Source organism: Nyctibius grandis, chromosome 1, assembly GCF_013368605.1.
Source record: "Nyctibius grandis isolate bNycGra1 chromosome 1, bNycGra1.pri, whole genome shotgun sequence".
In the NCBI taxonomy this organism is placed as follows: Eukaryota; Metazoa; Chordata; class Aves; order Nyctibiiformes; family Nyctibiidae; genus Nyctibius; species Nyctibius grandis.
Genome location: NC_090658.1, coordinates 117,125,568 through 117,145,459, shown reverse-complemented (window position 1 = coordinate 117,145,459; position 19,892 = coordinate 117,125,568). Strand labels below are relative to the sequence as shown.

At 41.1% G+C, this 19,892-nt stretch overlaps 1 protein-coding gene across 3 annotated transcripts in view; it reads left to right on the top strand.

Annotated features, from left to right (window-relative positions):
- Positions 1-1,222: 1,222 nt before the first annotated feature.
- ROCK2 (Rho associated coiled-coil containing protein kinase 2) overlaps positions 1,223-19,892 on the top strand; it is a 108,571-nt gene continuing 89,901 nt past the window's right edge. For 2 of the 3 annotated variants that reach the window (XM_068420011.1, XM_068419845.1), the window contains exon 1: positions 1,224-2,232. In XM_068420011.1, the coding sequence (XP_068276112.1) occupies positions 2,083-2,232 (150 nt within the window). In that variant the 5' untranslated portion in view covers positions 1,224-2,082. Of the gene's footprint in view, positions 2,233-19,892 lie in introns of all 3 variants that reach the window. The other variant, XM_068419932.1, reaches the window with a different exon arrangement.

The following is a 19,892-nucleotide window of genomic DNA, read 5'->3' as shown; positions in this document are numbered from 1 at the left end:
TATGAAGAAATCATTTCTTTTAGGTAATTTAGAGCTTTTAATGGTTGATTGCTCGGCTGTGTAACTTCATGATCCACATCCTAATCCTAGTAGCAACCCCACCTGTTGTTGCACATACTTATTTGTCGCAAAGTAAACTGGTAGAGCAAATGATGTGATTTTTTTGGTGTTGCAGTAAAACAGATCCTATCTGTTTTTGAGATGAAGTAGTCCTACAGTAAAAATAAACGGTGCCTCTCCTGAACAGATTTTCACCAATTCCTTCAGAAAACTCAGAAACTCTTGAACGTGGTTCAGTGCCGGGAGCGTGAGCCACAATGCCTGACTGGACTTTTCACAACATTCACACGTGTGTGTGTTTCTGTCAGGTTCAGGGATTTTGATTCAGCAGACTAAAACAGAATCCAGGTTTGGGGTGATATTCAGACCTGACCTTCCCTCGAGTTGGGGGTTGTTCACCACCAGGGCCCTGACTCAGAATATCAGACAGTGATCTCACTCAAAACCGTGTGACTCATGTATTTACTTCTCTTTGACTCCCTCTCCTCTTCCTTTCAAGTTAAAATATTGGCCCATTTCTACTGACATCAGCTCACTGACATCCAGCTATCAGCTGCAAGTCAACACAATAAAACTGTTAACCTTTCCTCCCTGAGGTCTCCACCTCTGCAGATGGCACTTCCATGGTCTCTGTCGCTCTGCAGTGATGCTGGCCTCATCTCCGGGCTGCTGGAACCACAGTTCGACAACCTCACCACGTCATCCCATGGAGTATCCCTGCCGTCCAACTCGCCTCCTCCATCCCTGCAGCCACAACTCGAGCCATCAGCGGCACTCTCCCTGCTACAGCCTGCTCTTGCCTGGGCCCGATAAACAGCATCTCGGCCCCTCGAAATGCCCGCCGAGCAGTAACCAGCACAGCACGTCCAAGTTCATCTTCCTCAGGGTGAATGAGGGACGTCTGCATCTTCTCTGGCACTGCTCCTCACCTTCTAGGTCTCCATCGTCCCTCTCGTACGTGCCCCGAGCACTGCCGCTCTACCTGAAACGCTGCTCACCCACTTTCTCAAACGTTTATTATTTTTTGTAGTGTGCTTTACGCTGCGCGGGCAGGACGAGGTCTCAAAAATTCACCCAGCCACCACACAGCCCTTTCTCTCTCCGGCTGCTGGGGCTGCTGTGCGCAGGCCCGGCCCCTCCGCCGGGCCTTGCCCGCGGTGGCTGCCTCGGGGGCCGGCGAAGCGGGAGGTCACCTTGGTGCTGCGGCCGGGCGGCGGGCTGAGCACCGCGGGGTGGCCCCAGCCCCGGCCTCCCCTCCCGGCCGCGGGGCGCTGAGCTCAGGGTTATAGTTAGGCGGTGAGTGAGCGCTGAGCTATGCGCCGCAGCGCGCAGCGAGGCCTTGTGGGTAGGGGAGGCCGCCTCCGCGCCGTGGGGCCGGGGGAGGAGGAGGCCGGGCCGAGCCGGACGAGGGGCGGGCGCAGTGGCAGCAGCGCGCTGAGGGCGGTCGGCGGCCGCGCCATAGAGTGAGCGGTGGGGCCGGCCCGGAGGGGGAGCGGCGAGGCGAGGCCGGCGGGGACCGCAGCTGCCGCCTGAGCAGCAGCCGAGGCGGAGCAGAGGGAGCCGGAGCCGGAGTCCGAGTCCGAGGGGACCGCTTCCTCCTTCGCTCCCCGCCTCCCTCCGCCCTCGGAGCGGGCGCTCAGCCGGTGCGATGGCCCGGCCGGCGGCGGGGACCGGGCAGTGAGCCGGAGCCCGCTGAGGGACGCCCCGAGCAGGGGGAGAGGCGGGGGCACGGCGGGAAGCGCTCCCTCCCTCCCACCTCTCCCCTCCCTTTCGCCGCGCCCGGGCGGAGCAGCGGCCGCTTCCCCGCGCCCTTCATGTCCCGGCGGCCGCCAGGCGGCCAACGGCGGCGCGTTGCCCTCTGCTCCCGCTTCGCTGCCCAGGCCCGGCCCGCCGCGGCCCCCGCCCTTCCCCCGGCCTCTCCGCCGCGCTAGGCCCCGAGCCGGCCCGCCGGGCGACCCCGCTCAGTCCCCTCCTCCCCGGCCGCGGGGGATCGTATCCCGCCGCCGCTAGGCGGGCCGGAGGATGAGCCAGCAGCCGGCGGTGAAGATGTCGGCGGCTCCGCTCACGGCAGACGCGCTGGAGCCGGCGGCGGGGATGCTCGAGGGCCGCCAGAGGAAGCTGGAGTCCATGATCCGCGACCCGCGCTCCCCGGTCAATGTGGAGAGCCTGCTGGTGAGGGGGGCGGCCGGGCCGCGCCGCGGGGCGAAGCGCTCGGCGGGGTAACAAAGGGAGCGCTGCCCTCGCCTCGCCGCGGGCGGGCGGGAGGGGGAAGGAAGGAAGGAAGGAAAGGGCTCCCGCGTCCTGGAGGAGCTTTCCTGGGGGAGGATGAAGGCTCCTTCCCCGGGGGTGGGGGGCAGCGTCTCTCCACGCCGCCGGCGAGAGGGGCGAGGGGCGCCCGGCCGGCTGAGGGGAGGGCCCTGCCGGGCGCGGAGCGGGCCCTCACCCCCCGGGGACTGGTTTTGGTGGGGACGGGGAGGAGTGGAGGGACTGCGCCGTGAGCCGAGGGCGAGCGCTCTCCATTTAGGTCCAGCTTATTTTGGGGAAAGTGAGAAATGTCTCTGGAAAGATCCGACTTGGGGAGGAAAGCGGATTTTTTTTTTTTTTCTTTTTCACTCCCAGCATCGTTTGCACCGTTTACTTTCGCGCCCGGTAATCATAGCGTGTCCACTCCCAAGTACCTGCCTTTGTGTGCCCTGCCGGGCACCCAGCGCCCATCCTCTCAGCGCCCCTGTAAACCCGTCCTCTGGTAAAGTTGGGGTTTGCTGTGCGATGGGGGAATAGTTCAGGAAAAGGACACGCCTAAGGGAGAAATGTAACTGGGGGGTCCTGTGGGGTCACGTTTATTATCTATTGGGGCAAATGGATTCGTCTGTCTCCTATTTCAAATAGCATTTTTCTGTGTGAGTGTATGAAATATAATTTCCTTTAGTAAGAAATCCATGCCCTCAGGAAGGAGTGGGAAGGGAGTTCTGTTTCCCCATTTAAAACATCCAAACCCTGTAAAGGCAGTGAGAGGGAGTCTTGATGATGATGGTGATTATTATTGGTATTATTATTATTTTAACACCAGGGTCTTCAAACCTTATATTTCCAGTCTGTCACAAGATTTCCAATGTGTCCCAGTTATGAGGAACAGAAAAGGGGGGAAAAAATTCCCAGTCCCTCCAAGAGTTGCTCAAGGCACTTATACTGGTCTTTTTTTTTTTTTTTTCCTGCTTTCAAATGACTCAGTTCTGTTTGGCCAAAAATACAGGAACTGACTGAACAGTATGTATGCTTGTGCTGTGTGGAGAATATAGGAATTTCCTATAACATCTGAAAAATGTTCTTCTCGAGGCTTTAGTACTGTATTACTCCTCTCATAGATGTTCAGACGCATAATGACACCCATAGTAGTCAATGAAGGGGAGTGGGAAACAGTGCTACATATCTAACTGGATTCAGATAAGTTTTTGCCTAGGCCAAAGCAAAGAGAGCTGCCTCTGGGCTTCGCTCCCAGCATTTTCACTTTGGTATTTTGCTAGGAAAACTTTGACCTGTGGCCAAAAAAGAGCAGTTAAAAATAGTACAGTCGTTCTGAAAAATGCATCAGGTTAATACTTAACCGCAGTAGACTTTTTCACACTTTCTGCTTGTATACTCAACAGTGTGTTTCTTTTATTCTCTAGGCTCCCCTGCCTTGGACATAGATTAGATACACTAACAACTGTTTATGTTTCTGAAGAGAAGTTCCAATTGCAGAATTGAGACTGGGCTGCTTAGCACTTGATTTTTTTTTTTTTTTGATGTTTTGTATGCTTACAGTGTAGACCACTTCATGTAATGCATTGGACAAATTAGCAAACCATGGGAGAGTGTTAGCTGGATTGTAAATGCATATTTTTTGTAGTAAAGGTCATCACTTTGCTCTCTGCACTCTCTAAAGTTTTGTTTAAAAAATTAACAGCAAGTAAAATACAATGCTGATCAATCAAATTTCCTAGCTTGTACGTTCTACAGGTCTACAAATGAAATAATGAACTACTTCAGGTTTGTTGATTTATTTATTATTCTTGTTTAGGAAATTTGCAATGGATTTCCTGTAAAAGCCTTTTCTTTTGGGCTTTGGTATTGTTGCTGTATGTTATTGGACACTAATTTTGTATTGGCATTCTGCTAGGCATTGAGTATGAAAAAATCATATTCAAATTGCAAAATTTACTTGTTTACTAAACAGCTCACTTTCAGTGTAAATTATCATAAGTGGAAATGTGTTTTCAGTTAAAAGTAGAAATACAGCAACAGAAACTAAGAGTTGGGGAAAACGTCTTAAAAAGACTAGCTGGAATGCCACTATTTCATCCTCCAAAAATAACATAACCAAAACTAAAAATGTGGAATGGAATTCAAAATGGAATTCATTTCCTTACACTGTAAAAAGTCGTAAACAGCTGCATTTTGTGTGCATGCTTTATTTTTGGGAAGCTGTAAAAAGCAAAAAACTAACTGTTAATCTACAACACATGGTGCAAATCTGAAAGATGTGAAAAGCTGAGGTAATAAGCTGTCTTTCTCTAGATACCAATTCCACTGCCTATCAAGAGGTAATTTATTCAGTGGCTCTAAATGAAGATACTTTCTCTGTGTACCTTCCCGACCACAGGATGACTGACCACATCCATCTGTTTCTTCAGGAGGAGAATCTATGAAGCCAAATACATTGATTATTTTCCCCCCCGTCTCCCGTTGGGGCTCAGGAGAGACCATTAGATTTTCTAGTGCGATTTTTGCTGTGTTGGATGCCTTAACACTTGTCTATTTATGCCTGCGTTGAGCATAGTCATTTGTATTTGATTAAAATATATCTTTGAAAAAGACATGCAGTCCCAATTCAGAGGCATTAAGAGATGGAGAACTTGCTGTTTAGTTTGTCCTGGTAGTTAGTTATGAAGGCAAAATCAAAAAAAAAAAAAAGGCAAATTGAAATGTGTGGCATAGTTATCACCATCCTTTTTCTGCTAAATTAAATGCCCACCCTGCACTTGGTGTGTTTCTTCTGGTTTTGGTCTGATAAAGAGATGCAAATGGCAACACTAGAACCATGTACGCTGTTCCATGATGGGTTTCAGCAAAGACACCTGCAAAGGGAAGTGGTTTTTGCAACCTCCTTTAGACATCCACTGAGTGCTCTTTTTCTCATTGTATCATGTTGAAAGCCTGTGCTAGGTTGCCTATGCTAAGACAAATAGCTTTTTGTTGTCACAGCTTTCTATGATACGGTCTCTTACTCTTTTTAGTTGTGTCACGTTGCTTTAGTGGTTATGAAAACCTGTGTTGTATATTACATTTAGATTGTGCAGATCACTTCGTAAAACTACTGTATTCTTATTATTTGCTCTTCTGCCCGTTTGTGTCATCCGCTAATTTAATGAAGTGACGTTTTTATGTGTACTGCATGTACACATTGATGATAGCGCTAAATGGTATTTGACCTTGGGTGGTCTATAAGAAACCCTTCTATAAATACATTCCTACCGAATAGTTCCTAGTTGACAGCTACATTTAAGAAGATCTTAATGGTTCTCAAGTACATTTGTGTATTTATTCTTTTGCAATATTGCTCCATCTACAATAGAGACAATGTATCTACAATGACTTGTTTTATATAATATTAAATGCACGTTATTTAAGTGTGCGTTGGTAAGCGTTAGCTGAACACTTAATGTATTCTAAAACTAAAGCAGATAGGTCAATGTAGGCTGTGTAAAACTAATCCAGATCTCCACGTCCTTGCCATGTGTAATTGTATCACTTCAGCACATGTTGAACTCAACTTTAGAGTTTCATGGTGGTGACGAACAGCTCTGATAAACCTTATCATCCTCCTCCCTGCAGTTGTCTGCCTGGTCCTTTTGCTGGAGCTGCAGTTGCATGCAGTTGGCTAGAGAAAGGAACTGGTATCTGCCCTTGGTCTCGTTCAGTCCAAGCCTTAGGATTTTAGTGTTAAGCTTAAACCTTGACATAACACTAGAGATGTAAAGTGTTGAGTATCTTCTGCCTGTTCGGCTATGGTGGTGTCAGCCTTTGAAGGAAGGAGTTCTTAAAACTGTTAATTAGGGAGTGCAGCAGGGAAATTGTGAGCACTGTGCTGGGCAACGCTGGGAACACATTCGTGGTGGACTAAGAAATGGAAAGATGATTAATAGGAGAGTGCTTAAGTGTCTTGGAATATACATGCCTTAAAACTTAAAAAAAAAAAAAGAAAAAACAAACCAAACTAATTTACTATTTATTTCTTCATTAAAGTAAAGCTGACAGGTGAACTGTGTATTTATACTAGTTTGAACATGAATAGATATTCACCTAAGTTGATCCTTGCCATCGAGACCCTAGAGTTTTACTCCTAATGAAAAGTGAGTTGCAGATACAGCTGTGACTCTGATCCTTTCAATAGGTGCATCTGTCCATAGCAATCTCATCAAGTGGATAGATACCAGCTTTATACCAAGAGTGTTAATTTAGCAGATCACTAGGCTGAGCTCTGCTAATACAGCTTCTCCAAGTCATCACGGCTGACACACATGTATCCCTTTGCGGGATTTTGGCCTTATGAGCTTTCAAAGCATTTCATATTTAATATGAAAGTTGCACATTTAATATGAAAGTTTTCTCATTTTCCTAAATTTATTGCCATGTAATTTTGAACCAGTAAGAACAATATGTTGTGTTAATTTGAACCAGCGTGCACAGGGAAGAGATGAAAACGTAGCAGCTAGCAGGATCTGATCTGAAATTCACTGGCCAGTAAGTAGTTGAAAGGCCAAATTATTCTCTGTTCTTGAAGAAATATTTCTTTCGTGTTTGTTATAGTTCTTGTGCTGTTATTTCTTTGTTAGCTTGTGACTCTTTCTGTAAGTTTTCTATTTTTGATCTCTAATTTCAGAACATCTACTGCAGAGTTGAAAAAGATGAGCTTTAGAGAAACAGAATTGTCTTCTGTTCATTGTTCCTAGGTGATGGATTTATATATAGCAATATAGTTAACTGGAAAAGGACAGCTCTATTTTCTGACAGTTTTACATGTTCTTATAATCTGTTTTATTCCACACTAGGATTAAAGCATTTCACTTTTAGTTTAAGAAAGGAAAAAGGTCAGCTTCAGTATTTTCACTGCCACACGTGAGATGCATGCGGATTTTGTGTGTGCATTCACAAGAGGAACGTTCACTCCCCATATTTCACCTGTATTGATCAGGTTGCAGAGGGAGTCATTATTATCCTTCAGTTGTTCAGTCTCTGTAATAGTTTAAGGGGTGGGGAGGAAGAGAACCACACTATCAAATTAGCACAGTTCTCTTCTGCTTTATATGTGATGGAATAAAAATTTGGGAACTCTTCACTTTTCCAAATATTAGTAGCTTCAGTGTCAGTTGGAGAATGTGTGCGAATGCTGATTAAAACCTGGTTTTTTAAGTATGTTTTCAGTTTGCAGCTAATGGCAGAGCAATGCCAAAGCATTTGGCTATTTGTCTAGTAATGCGATCCATAACAAAAGCTGGCTAATTTAAAAGGAAAAAAAAATGCTGCCACAGTAACTAATCTCTGCAGCTATCAGTTGGTGATTTCTTGCCAGTGTTGGGATCTACAAAACATGACTGAAATTGTATCACTGCCACAGAGGAGCTGACCTTGGATTTTAAGGATGAAAGTGATTGAAACTTGGTAGTAGAGTTTTGCATAATGAAATAATACACTTTTTTTTCCATATATGTATTTTTATAACCCATAGGGACGTTATTTTTGGGGGGGAGGATGCTATATTGTATCCGAGGTTATTCTAAACTGTTATACTGAAAAGCACCAAATGTTTCTGGTTACAAATTTATTTAAAATACTTTTTTCTTGGTAGATCCCATTGGTTAAGAACAAGAATACTATGTTTATATTGCAGCCTTTGCTAGTAATAAACTTATTTTAATGAGTCTTTCGCTATGTAAACAGAACGTTGAATGTAGTGCTCAGTTCCGAAGCCATACCTACTGCGCGTGAAGCTGTCGCAGCACTAGTGAGACGTCAAAACACCCCCCACCCCCCTTATTGCCAGCAGCGGTGCAGCTTCACAGCCAGTGACATTTAAGCTGCTTTAGTGCAGGTGAAGTGTCATTTGCATCCTTGTTTTGGAACATTATCTTAATTACCTGCTAACGAAGTTTTAAGACAGTATGCTTAAAACGGTGATTTGGCCACCCCTAATGTGCAGAGGCTCTGTATTTGGAAGATTGTGATTTTGTGAATTTTGTCCAAATTTCACTAGGGTGGATAGTCTCAATCAGTAACAGCTGCTTATGTGGTGTGGACTTAGCTTTTTCTTTTTTGCTGTGTTCATCTGCTACAATTACAACTATTGAGAGGGGCCTTTTTTTTTCTTCTATGAAATATGGAGTTGTTTTGTTTCACCTGAAGGGATGGACGCAAAGTTCTTCTTCAGCTTGTGAAACGTCCCTTCTGTTCAATCTCTGCTTCAGTTGTGTAGGATCTGGAAGGTGATAGACATGAGAAGAAAAACAATCTGTGTGCCACGTGCAAGTGGCTTTTCCTTATGCCTATCTCTTATTAATTTTATTTTATGTAGAACAACGTACCAAAGTCAAAGCTTTTGCAAACAGTCACCAATCACATATTTTGTGTTTTCTGTGTGCCCAGACGAGACTTCTGGGTTTTGATGTCAGTGTGCAGCATTGCTACTTGAATGCCATAGTCATATCATCGTTCATGTTTGTTAATAGGATGGTGTCGTTCAGATGGTACAGGCAGAGGGAAAAATAAAAGGGATGGTGTGCAGGAGGGTCTGAACCATAATCTAGTGCTGGCACTGCATGTCTGTCTTCGTTTCCAACTATATGAAATGGAGATGATGTAGCTTTTTTTTTTTAAAAAAAAATCACCTGTACTGGAGAAGAATTTAATATTTAGAATGAACTTATGTGATATAAAAAAGGTGATCACGAGGAAACTTTATGTCAAAGTGTTTAATTCTGAACCTTGAGGATTCAGAGAACTAAATGGTTCCTTTATTGCCTCTTGACTGTTATAAGTCATGGATACTGATTTTATTAGTCTGTATTTAAAGTACAGAATAACAGGATCCTGCATAAAGCAGGATAAAGTTTGGGTGACTCATCCAAACACAAGAATTTTTTATACTCTTCTTCAGGAGGAAATGAAGAGGAGGTCACATACAGACATGAAAGAAGGTTTTAACCACAGTGAAAGAAAAAAAGCTAATCTTTACGAAATATTCTTTTTATTCTTTTTTTTTAAATCTCAAAACAAATAACGTTGACTGTTACTATTGCCAAATAAATAAATAACCAGAAGGAAAAAATGCTGAAGTTCCACACTTTCTTCTGAATGGTATTTAAAGTTTAACTAAAATCTTGATTACTATTTAAAGGCTGTAATACATCATTGTTCTTTGTCCGTGTCTATCACTGCTGTTACAGGTAGTTGTCCAAAGTCTGTAGCTTAGTTGTTGATTAAATATCAAACATTGCTCTCTCAACAGCATAGATTTACCCTAGTATGGTACAGACATAGAGAAATACCTTTGGGTGTTCCTTGGAAATTAATTTGTATTGAATGAGCTGTGAATTTGGAGAACTTAGTCTGCTTGTGTTTGTTGCTACTGTACAACTTGATTGGCCCTCTGTATTTTTCTTCAAAATGAAGAGTGCTGCATTGATAAATTCACTGTAGTGTGTATATACATCTTTGAAAAGAGATTATGCTGTAAAAACTGCAATAGCACAGGTTTTGGTCGAGGGGTATACAATCATTTGGCTTACCTGTGCTATGAAAATATTCTGTTTCATAGTTCTAAACTGGTTTTCTCTGTGGTTTCTGAAACTGGTTTGTTCTGGTCTCCATTTTCAGTTTAGCACTGATTATGTTGAGTGCAAGATTAGGGAGACAAGCCTTGCCGTTTGTTGCATGTGTAGGGGACAGGTTTTTATTTGTAAGCGACTTTTAGCACCATCTAGTATACAGGGAAGTGTATGTTGTGGTAATCTTCTAATATGTGCAGCTGAAGTCATTTGGAACAAGCTGTAGTAAGTAGATACAAGGTGTTATGGCGTTACTTACTATTGTTTCTGCCCCTTCTTGCACAATTTTATAACCATGCTTGGCTTCTGAATGCCTTTGTTGTGGAATTTTAAAACTTTTGTGATAGAATGACCATGAAGTCTCTTACCTTAGGAATAGAATTATTCTGTCTAATAGTGCAAGAAAATGGAGAATGGCAGGAAATAATACCGTGTTGGAAGCTGTTGGTTTAGTGAATAATGAAAACCTTTCTAATGCCAGCTGTGTGCACACACGAGCTGTTTCCGTTAGTGAACATTTCAGGAGCTTTTCCTCCAACAGTAAAAGTCAGCCCACTTAGGCATTAAACCATAGTTTTTATTTCTTGGCTTATTCAATGTAATGACCTGTTTAGGGTGTCTAAGCCTGGATTGTTAAGTACCACCCTCTTTTTTTTTTTTTTTTAATTCTTTCATATGAAAAGTGACTGAAAACAATTACTTGAGTTACTCATGTGGCAAGGAGGTACCGACAGTATATTATTGTATTGCAGCTACTGTTATTAATTTAAACATTACTCTGTGTTTAATTTTTTCTCCATGAGTACAAAGTAGTTAGTTAGCAATTTTGTTAAACTTAAGAGTTGCATCCATGCTGGTATTATAAGTACCTGAACTAAGCTATAGATCTGATAGGGAAAGCTAAAAATAGCTGTGTTTTCAAGATAAAAAAAGTATTCCTATTACAAATTGTAAAGTTTTATAAAGCTCTTTTTTTAATTGCTGTCAAGTTCACTGTTCAGTATTACTATGAATAAATTACTTCAGTTATATGAAATATGCTTCTTATTTTATTTTTAATTTGTTTTCCTTAATCCCTATCCCTACGGGTTTCCCACTGTTCATCTCCCCAGAATTGAAGGGTTTGTCTTGACTCTGGAAATGGTGGTGTTTATGCCGGCGAGGGTGAGAAGCAGCAGAACTCTGGTTGTCAAAATTCTGGTGGCAAAACCTGAAGGTAGCAGCAAATAAGGTAGCGGAAACACTGTTTTGTATGCACATAGTGTTCTGTTTCGGGATTACTTTAAACTTGAATTAGAAGATAAATATATAAGAAATAATAAATACACTAATACAAGCTGCATCTCCTGAAAAATACTATGCTGCCAAATCCTTTCAATTGTAGACATCCAGCTAATTATCTTGTTTTGAAAATGATTTCTAACTGTTAAGATTATGAAGAAAACTTCTAAATATGGACAGCATGCTGAACGGTTCGTACATGTAGAAGCCTGAAACAGTAGCACTATGAAGTGTGAATCCCTTCATCTATTTTAATGGTTGGCTGCCTCTGAAGAAAGGCAATTTAAGTGTCAAAATAAATTATTTCAGTGCTCTTCATTTTTTTAGAAGAAATACCAGTATTTTTTCTCATGTATGCCCTGCGGTGTTTCTTAAGTGCTAGAACTCCCAATTGTCTTCTCTCTACCTGTGAAAACATCTTTGCCAAAATCTGGCATGTTAAAAATGGCAAATGTAACTTTAAAACCAATTCTGTAAAGTATGACATTGTTCATAATTAAAAAAGCTCCTAGATTTATTTTATGTGACTGTACTGCAGGACTTAGTTCACTGAATCAGAAAGCCACAGACAACGTTGAGCCTAAGTACAGAGTTTATTTTAAGTTTTCCATACAGTATGGTATGTTTCAGTTAGACTGTATTGCTTGAAAGTGTGTTTGGTAATACAGTATTCATTTTTTGAAATCACACTGTCTAAATTTATGAGGGAAGATGCACAGTGTGTTTTTCAGACTTAGATGTAAATTGGTGACGTTTCAGTATACTTGCAATCCAAGTACTTTTTTATTAAATCAATGTACAATGAAGTTATTTCTGTTTATCAACATGCTACATCAAATGGATGCCGAATGTGGCAGGGGAGAGGAATGGCATTATGTGTAAGCTGTTTTGACTTTTTGTAGTATGTGGAAAGCAGGATTGAAGAAAAGTCTTATACACGCTTTACTCCAAGGTAAAATTTTTTAGTTATGTTTTGATTTCAAGCTTCATTTCTAGAGCATAAATATCAGAAGAGGCTACTGTGTGATCAGACTCATATAGGAGTTGTTCTTGGTTTTATACACCAAGTAATTTTCTGAATTGCGGAATTGGTATTGTTTTTACTACCATCATGTCTTGATTTATTTTCTAATGTATCTTACCACTATTGGGTTAGTTGTCCTCTAAAATGGAAAGGAGGAGGAAGGGCAAGAAACAAACATGCTTGATGCTGTATATCATAGGGTCACTGAAGCTGAAAGTACATACAGATTGTGAGAGGGTCGTAACATTTTTTTTCTTTGGGTTTGATTGCATGCAAAACAGTCATGAAAGTAAAATATCACTATGGTCCGTACCTATACGAGTAAACGAGACAGTGTCAGGGTCCTGCCGTGCTCTAGCTGGCATGGTATTGCCCCATCCTTAGCGTTAAGTTCTCAGCCTGCAGTTGTCCAAAAGCATGTCGTGGCTACAGTGTGGGGAATGGAGGTCTCGCACAGGGGCTCAAGGTGCTGCTGTTGTTTCACTGGCTGCTCCAGACATGGTCTTGGAAACCATCGTTCACCCTGAGCGCTGTCAAGGTCCATTTTAAGCATAAATTGCTGATTGCTGGTTTTGACTTAATTACTAGATTAGACACAGTGTGACAGAACAGGCTAAGAAATAGTGTGGTAAAATTCAGTACTACCATTCTTTCAGTAGAGCAAGAGGTAGTAAAGTAGAAGCAAGAGATCTTTTCATCTAAAATAATGCAACTCTAATTATCTGGTCTTATTCCTATGTTCACTTTCTGAAAATGCTGGTCTGTGAGTAAATGGACGTAGCCCTGTTCCATAATCAGTTTCTTTGTATGTTTGAACTCCCTTGGACAGTGAGGTGTGTATAGCTAGTTGTATGCAGATTTTCCATGAAGGCTAGTGAGGAATGACAAGAAACCCGAGTCAATTAGGGACACAGCATTGTCTGGAATGGCCTGAAACATCAGGGTCATCCTCTTGCCTAAATGATGTATGGTGAAGCTGACAAACTGTTTTTTGTTGATGTAAGGACTTTGTTTCCCCAGATTTAAATGCTGCTTTAGTAGACAGCTAGTAATAGTCTCTGCTTGCCGTAGGGTAATGCCACAGTGGTGTGGCTGTCCTGTTTCTAGTTAGCTCATGGGTCTGTGCACCATACTTATGTGTATACATATAGGATGTGTGCCACAATACTCTTACGAGAGACATATGTAAATTTTCTTCTCCACCACAATGCTTAGCCAAGTGCATACACCTCTTCTGACAGTAGTGATCTTGATGCACAGGAGTTTTTTCTTCAAATGTAAAAAAAATTGATTCCTCGATGAAGCAACTGATTCAGATGGCTCTTGTGGGAATTGATCTGCTCAGGTCTAATGGACTCATAGAATCACAGAATGGTTTGGGTTGCAAGGGCCCTTAAAGATCATCTAGTTCCAACCCCCCTGCCATGGGCAGGGACACCTTCCACTAGACCAGGTTGCTCAAAGCCCCATCCAACCTGGCCTTAAACACTTTCAGGGAGGGGGCATCCACAACTTCTCTGGGCAACCTGTGCCAGTGTCTCACCACCCTCACAGTATAGAATTTCTTCCTAATATCTAATCTAAATCTACCCTCTTTCAGTTTAAAACCATTTCCCCTTGTCCTGTCAGGTGAGATGGTATTTGCCTATCAGAAAAGCTTGTTGCCAAAGCTTAAGGGAATTTTAGGAAACATCAAGTTGTTATCTATGGGAAAACTATTTTCCAGTTGTGGAACCATGATGAACTTGATATCTGTTTTCTGTTTTGCTTTGTTTTCCCAGGTAACTTGGGTTATTCACTTAGCCCTGAATATCTTGACATATTTTTGATCATGTTGGAATAAACACAAGCTCAATAAAATGAAAAATATTCTTCCATTTAAAAATTTCTTTTAGCTACCATAATCTCAGCTGATATTTTTAATATCCGTATGTAAACAAATTGATAGAATTGTAATTCATCTGTCTCATGGCATACATGTCTTCTGTTAAATGGCATGGTGATTAAGGCAACATTCCATTGCCCAGTGTGTGAAGATAATACCACTACCTTGCCAAACAATTATCTGTTGGAAGAAAATTTTTATGCCTGGTTTAAGTTTTACAGTACCTAGGAGTCTTTCCTTGTAATAGCTTTATCTTGAAAAGGCTGGGAAACAGTCCTACAGTTCTGAAGATATAAGGTACTTAATTGTCAGATTGAGACTAAAGTTCCTGATGATGTGGGTTCCTTTGTGAAGATCTCTATCAGGCGTAGACAGAGACCTTTAGAACGACTTTGTGTCTTTTCAGATAAGTTCTGTTGTCATCTGTTTAAGATCCATGGGTAGTTAGAGGAGTAGGGAATCCTTACAACGCCGTAGGATGCAGTATCTGTTTCGGAATGACTTCTAGAAGCAGAAAGAGATGAGATTTTGCAGACATGAGCTTACTAAATAGCCGAGTATGGTCCTTGGGTCAGACAACTCTGGTCTGCAACGTGGAAGTAAGTACAGCAGTAATTAAGACTAGCCTAGCTCTTTTCATGTGGTCTATTATGTTCTGAAGGAAGAATGATACAACAAAGAAGGTGACCCTTTTATTTTTAAAAAGGTGGGCACAGCAGAGGACAGCCATGCGTTCTCAGTGGTATGTGTGTGCAAAAATTGTTATTAATGGAGCCAACTTGGCTTTTCTGCCTTAGTAGTAGCACATTTAGAACAGAAATAGACATGGTGGTCTTGATAATTGAAATAAGGTCTTCTGGGTTATTCTCTAATAGTCTAGATTTTATTTTTTTTAAAAAAGGGCATGTATATTTTTGTATTTATTTAAGGGCTTCAGTCATTAAGGATAGTCACAATCCAGTTTTTATATATTTAACAAAAATATACTTATCTTGCAAGAGTTTGTAAATGAACCAGTAAACTTGTACACTGTTGGAGGGAGAAACCAAGCAGCTTTTAGTATTAGAAAAATAAATGTTCAGCAATCTGGAGAAGATAAAGTTTTTCAGAATGGAAAACTGAGCCTGAGTGATCTCAGAAACTTTTTAACCTTTCTCCCTTGGTTATGTGGATCCATTTAAAAAGAAATGGCTAACAGAATTCCACAAATAGTTTCACTATCAGTCAAAGGAGTAGCTCCACCTGCTTCCATGGGGCACCACCTTCATGGTGACACAAATGTTTGTGCTGGTGTGTTGTGAATTGACTTCAGTAACTAATATGGATTACAACTAACCTGAATCATTTTCCCAGTTAATCCTGGCAGATTTGCAAAACACAATGGTAACTACCACTATGACATTTTTTTTAAAAACAAACCAACCCACAATCCTAAACCTGTCCTAAACAAACTAAACAATCCACAGTGTATCTTCTCTCCTCAAAGAACTAGGTTTCAAATGAATGGTGTGTTTATTAATTAAAATACGCAGCCTATTTTTGTGGAGTGCAGGCCATCATCTATGTGTCCTACCACAACGTCGGCAATGAAACTTTGAAGGGAAGGCAAGAACAAAGCTCCGTGTGCTGCTGTGCAAATACTGTAGCTACTTTCAAAATTGCAGAGAACGTCAGTTCAGCTAGAATCTGCTAATACAAACTTAGAAGAAAAGAGAATTAGAATAACAGAGTGAAGTAAGTTCTGCTATCACATTCAGACCTATGTAAGAAAGTAATGGGGTAATAGCACACAGTCTCACTAGCTTATGTACAGAGAAAATTGTAGAAACTGGAAAGGTTTATTTATTTAAAGAAACCTGTAAAAGGCCAGTTCCTATTAGTACTTGACTACGTTTGAATTCAGGTAACTTAAACCTATTTTTTTTGTATTGTAGTCTGTTGCTTTAATCTGTTGTTTCTTCCCCTCTGTTTCAGGAAAAAACAGGATTGTGTGTGTAAACAAGTTTGTTTTAAAGATGAATATTCGCTCATATTTTCTTCTGAAAATAGCTGAAAATAGTGGAATCCATCAACATACAGAATGCCAAAATGACTAATTTAAGGTCTTAGCTGCCAGTGCTTATTTGGAAGTTGTGCTTCATGCCATGTTACTATTGCTCCATCTCTGCTACGTATGTTATGTTGCACTGGCACAAAGCAGACTGATATCAGTGCAGCTTGCTTTGATACCTGACTGGATTAAATTATACAAATACTAATTTGACATTACACTTATGCAGTGTTTTCTGATTTAATATTCTCACATCGGGGCAACAACATCAGTTACATCAGTAGTGTTATATTGAGTCAGGAGTGCTGAAGTTCAAAGAAAAAGAGGCGTTACTTCTAGGTTGTTAATGGAGAAGTGGGTATGTTTATCACAGATAAAACTATTCTGAAGGTTCCACAGAAAAAAGTGTTTAATTTTAGAGTTTGTAAAAGAAAAAAGTATTTTTAATGATGGATACCATTTACAAATTATTAAGAAAATAGCTAATTATTGGTGTGGACTGTCTTTTTCAGTACTGATGACAGAAGTCTTTCAGAATCACAGAAGGTTTGGCTTGGAATGGACCTTTAAAATCATGTAGTCCAACCCCCCTGCCGTGGGCAGGGGCATTGTTCACTAGATCTGGTTGATCAAAGCCCCATCCAACCTGACCTTGAACTTTTCCAGGGATGGGGCATCCACAACTTCTCTGGGCAACCTGTTCCAGTGTCTCACCACCCTCACTGTAAAAAATTTCTCCTCATGTCCAATCTAAATCTACTCTCAGTTTAAAAATGTTACCCCTTGTCCTATCACTACAGGAACTGGTAAAGTGTCCTTCTCAGTCTTTCTTATAAGCCCCCTATAAGTATGGAAAGGCCACAAAAAGGTCTCCCTAGAGCCTTCTCTTCTCCAGGCTGAACAGCCCCAACTCGGCCTGTCCTCATAGGAGAGGTGCTTCAGCCCTCTGATCATTTTTGTGGCCCTCCTCTGGACCCGCTCCAACAGGTCCACATCTGTCCTGTGCTGAGGGCCTCAGAGCTGGACACAGTACTGCAGGTGGGGTCTCACGAGAGCAGAGGGGCAGAATCACCTCCCTCGACCTGCTGGCCACGCTGTATCAGTTGGCCTTCTGGGCTGCGAGCGCACATGGACGGCTCATGTCCTATTTTTCATCCATCAGTACCACTACGTCCATCTCCACTGGGCTGCTCTCAATCCATTCATCCCTCCTGTTTATATTGGTACTGGGGGTTGCCCCAACCCATGTGCAGGACCTTGCACTTGGCCATATTGAACTTCATGAGGTTCATGTGAAGGAATAGGCCAATAGTTTACTGGAGTTACAACTGGAATTGGTATTCTTGGTTCTTTGTCTGAAAATCTTACAAAACTATGTCAAATATGCTTTATGGAGGGAATAGACACTTTCAGTGTCACAGTCAGTTTTATGTTCAATTTGTTTACTATTTGTAGCCTGAATTAAGTATTTCAGTGCCCTGTTTTGGTAACAAAACACATTGAAGGTGGTACAAAAAGTATTTTTTCACCTTTAGAGTGCAGGAACTGTGGCAGGATCACTCTCTTGTAGATACCAGATCTCCTGGTCAGACATGCTGAAGGAAATTTTCTTTCAGAGAAGTATGTATCCCAGGGGATGGTATTAATCAGCTGTTCTCATAAAAGTTCCTTTTTTGACAACACTAATGTGAAAAATCAAATACAGCAAATTCAGAAATCTGTATTGTTATATTGTACACATGTTCCCAAAATGTGAATTTATCATCTATTCACAAAAAAGGTGAAAAGAGTTTCTCTTTCACAGTGGGGAGTTTCTTTGGTGTTTGTATGTCCTTTCATATCTCTCTTTTATTACAAATTCCTTTCCCCAAGATAAACAGATTTTATAGCTAGACTAGGACTTTTTCTTTATTATTTAAGAAATCATGAAAGTGAAATGGATCCTAGAGACATGGATTCTTGAAAGTGTTTTGAAAGGCACTTTGAGGGGGGAGGGTGTTTTTTGGAAATATTATTAGGGTACAGTTTTACAAGCACTTACATGCATGTTTAGCTTAAAACATTTAATAGATGCAATTAAGTGGGCAAGACTACTTACGGGCCCTGAATTAGACACGAGGCTGTTTTAGTCCAGAGGACCGTGGATTTGGTGATTGTCGCCAGTGACCGTAATTTTTTTTTTTGGTCATCTCTTTGATATATAAGATACTTGTTGTACCCACTTTGTTTTAATCTTTCTTCTCATCTTAGAGCAACATGGAGCCATTTCAGTTGAGTCTAACAAATTAATTTCCTAATAAAAATATATTTTGTTTAAATGGATTCCTGACATCTTATGCTTAATGTTTGAATGTGTGTTTTGTTAGCATGTAGTTCTGGGAGCTGAGTCATTACTGCTTTGAAGCCACACAGTTTACCTTATGTGAAATGTAGTAATACAGTCAGTAATTTAGTAACACATTCAACTTATTTCCGTGGAATGCCACTCCTTCTTTCTCAGGTATTTAATTGTATTTTTGGAGTGAGCTTTGTATGCCTTATGGAAAAATAATTGGAGGAAGAGGAAAGGGCAGATGTCCTGAGCCCAGTGATGATTATATTTTATTTTTTTCAGACTCCAGATGTTTTGTTCTGTTGCTAGAATATCTGGGTGAAACTTGAATTTGGAGTGTGACTGGACTAGTTGCAACTGTGCCACTGTAATGAAAATCACAGGATTAAAATTACTGATTTATCGCATCATTAAATATGAACAGGTTGATAGAACCTTTTTATTATTTTTCTTAAAGGATTGTATTTTAAAGACATTGAACGTTATCCATGGTACTGTCAGCTTTTCTTTGACATCCTTGGTAGGAGCTACAGCATGTCTTGTTATGAATATATGTATGTGTACTTGGAAGTTAATATTTCTTTATATTACTGAAAGTGAATTTTGACCAGAGATCTGTTTCACGTGCATGACTTGAGGAGTTACAAAAAGGTGTTACTCTTCATATCCCCTATGATTATTTAAGTAATTATTTTCCGAGTTATTCATCCACTTTGACAAATATGAATATGTAACACTGGAAATAATAATAAAAAATATTTTTCAATGGTTTTAGTGAGGAAATACATACATTACTTGTCTTTTCTTTCCTCTGAGCTTTTCAGTAAGTTTAATCAGGTGATATTGGTTGACAGATATTCTTTACTGTTCATCTCATTTTGCCAAGCATTTAGTGAAAATTACTTCAATTTTATATATAGTTTGCTCATCTTAGTAAGAGCTGCACTGCCTTTATTAGGCTAGTCTTTGACAAGTAGTTTCAACCCAAACTGTCAAATAATAACCAGCTGTTACGTCTTTTTCTCCCCCTTCTCTCTGTACACACACAGGCCATCTTCAAAGAATATCTTAAAATTTTGAGATTACATTTCCAAACTACTTTAATTTATAAGTAATTGTGGTCACTGCTAACCTCTCTATTGTATGTAGGAGAAACTTTCTGCAAGAAACTTTGAATGTTGTTGAAAGAACACACTTCAGTGTTATGAAATGCATTTTAAAAATGACCTTGCGGGGCTGGCTGCCCTCAGAGCTCCTGCAAGCTCTCTTTGTCTTTAGAGTTTGGAGAATTGTATTTGCTTTTCTGTAAGATGTTATGCTGACTTCCTCAGCTGTGATATTTAGAGACAGATCTTGTAGCAAATAAGCAGCATCTGACTAGGAAACGCACCTTGCAG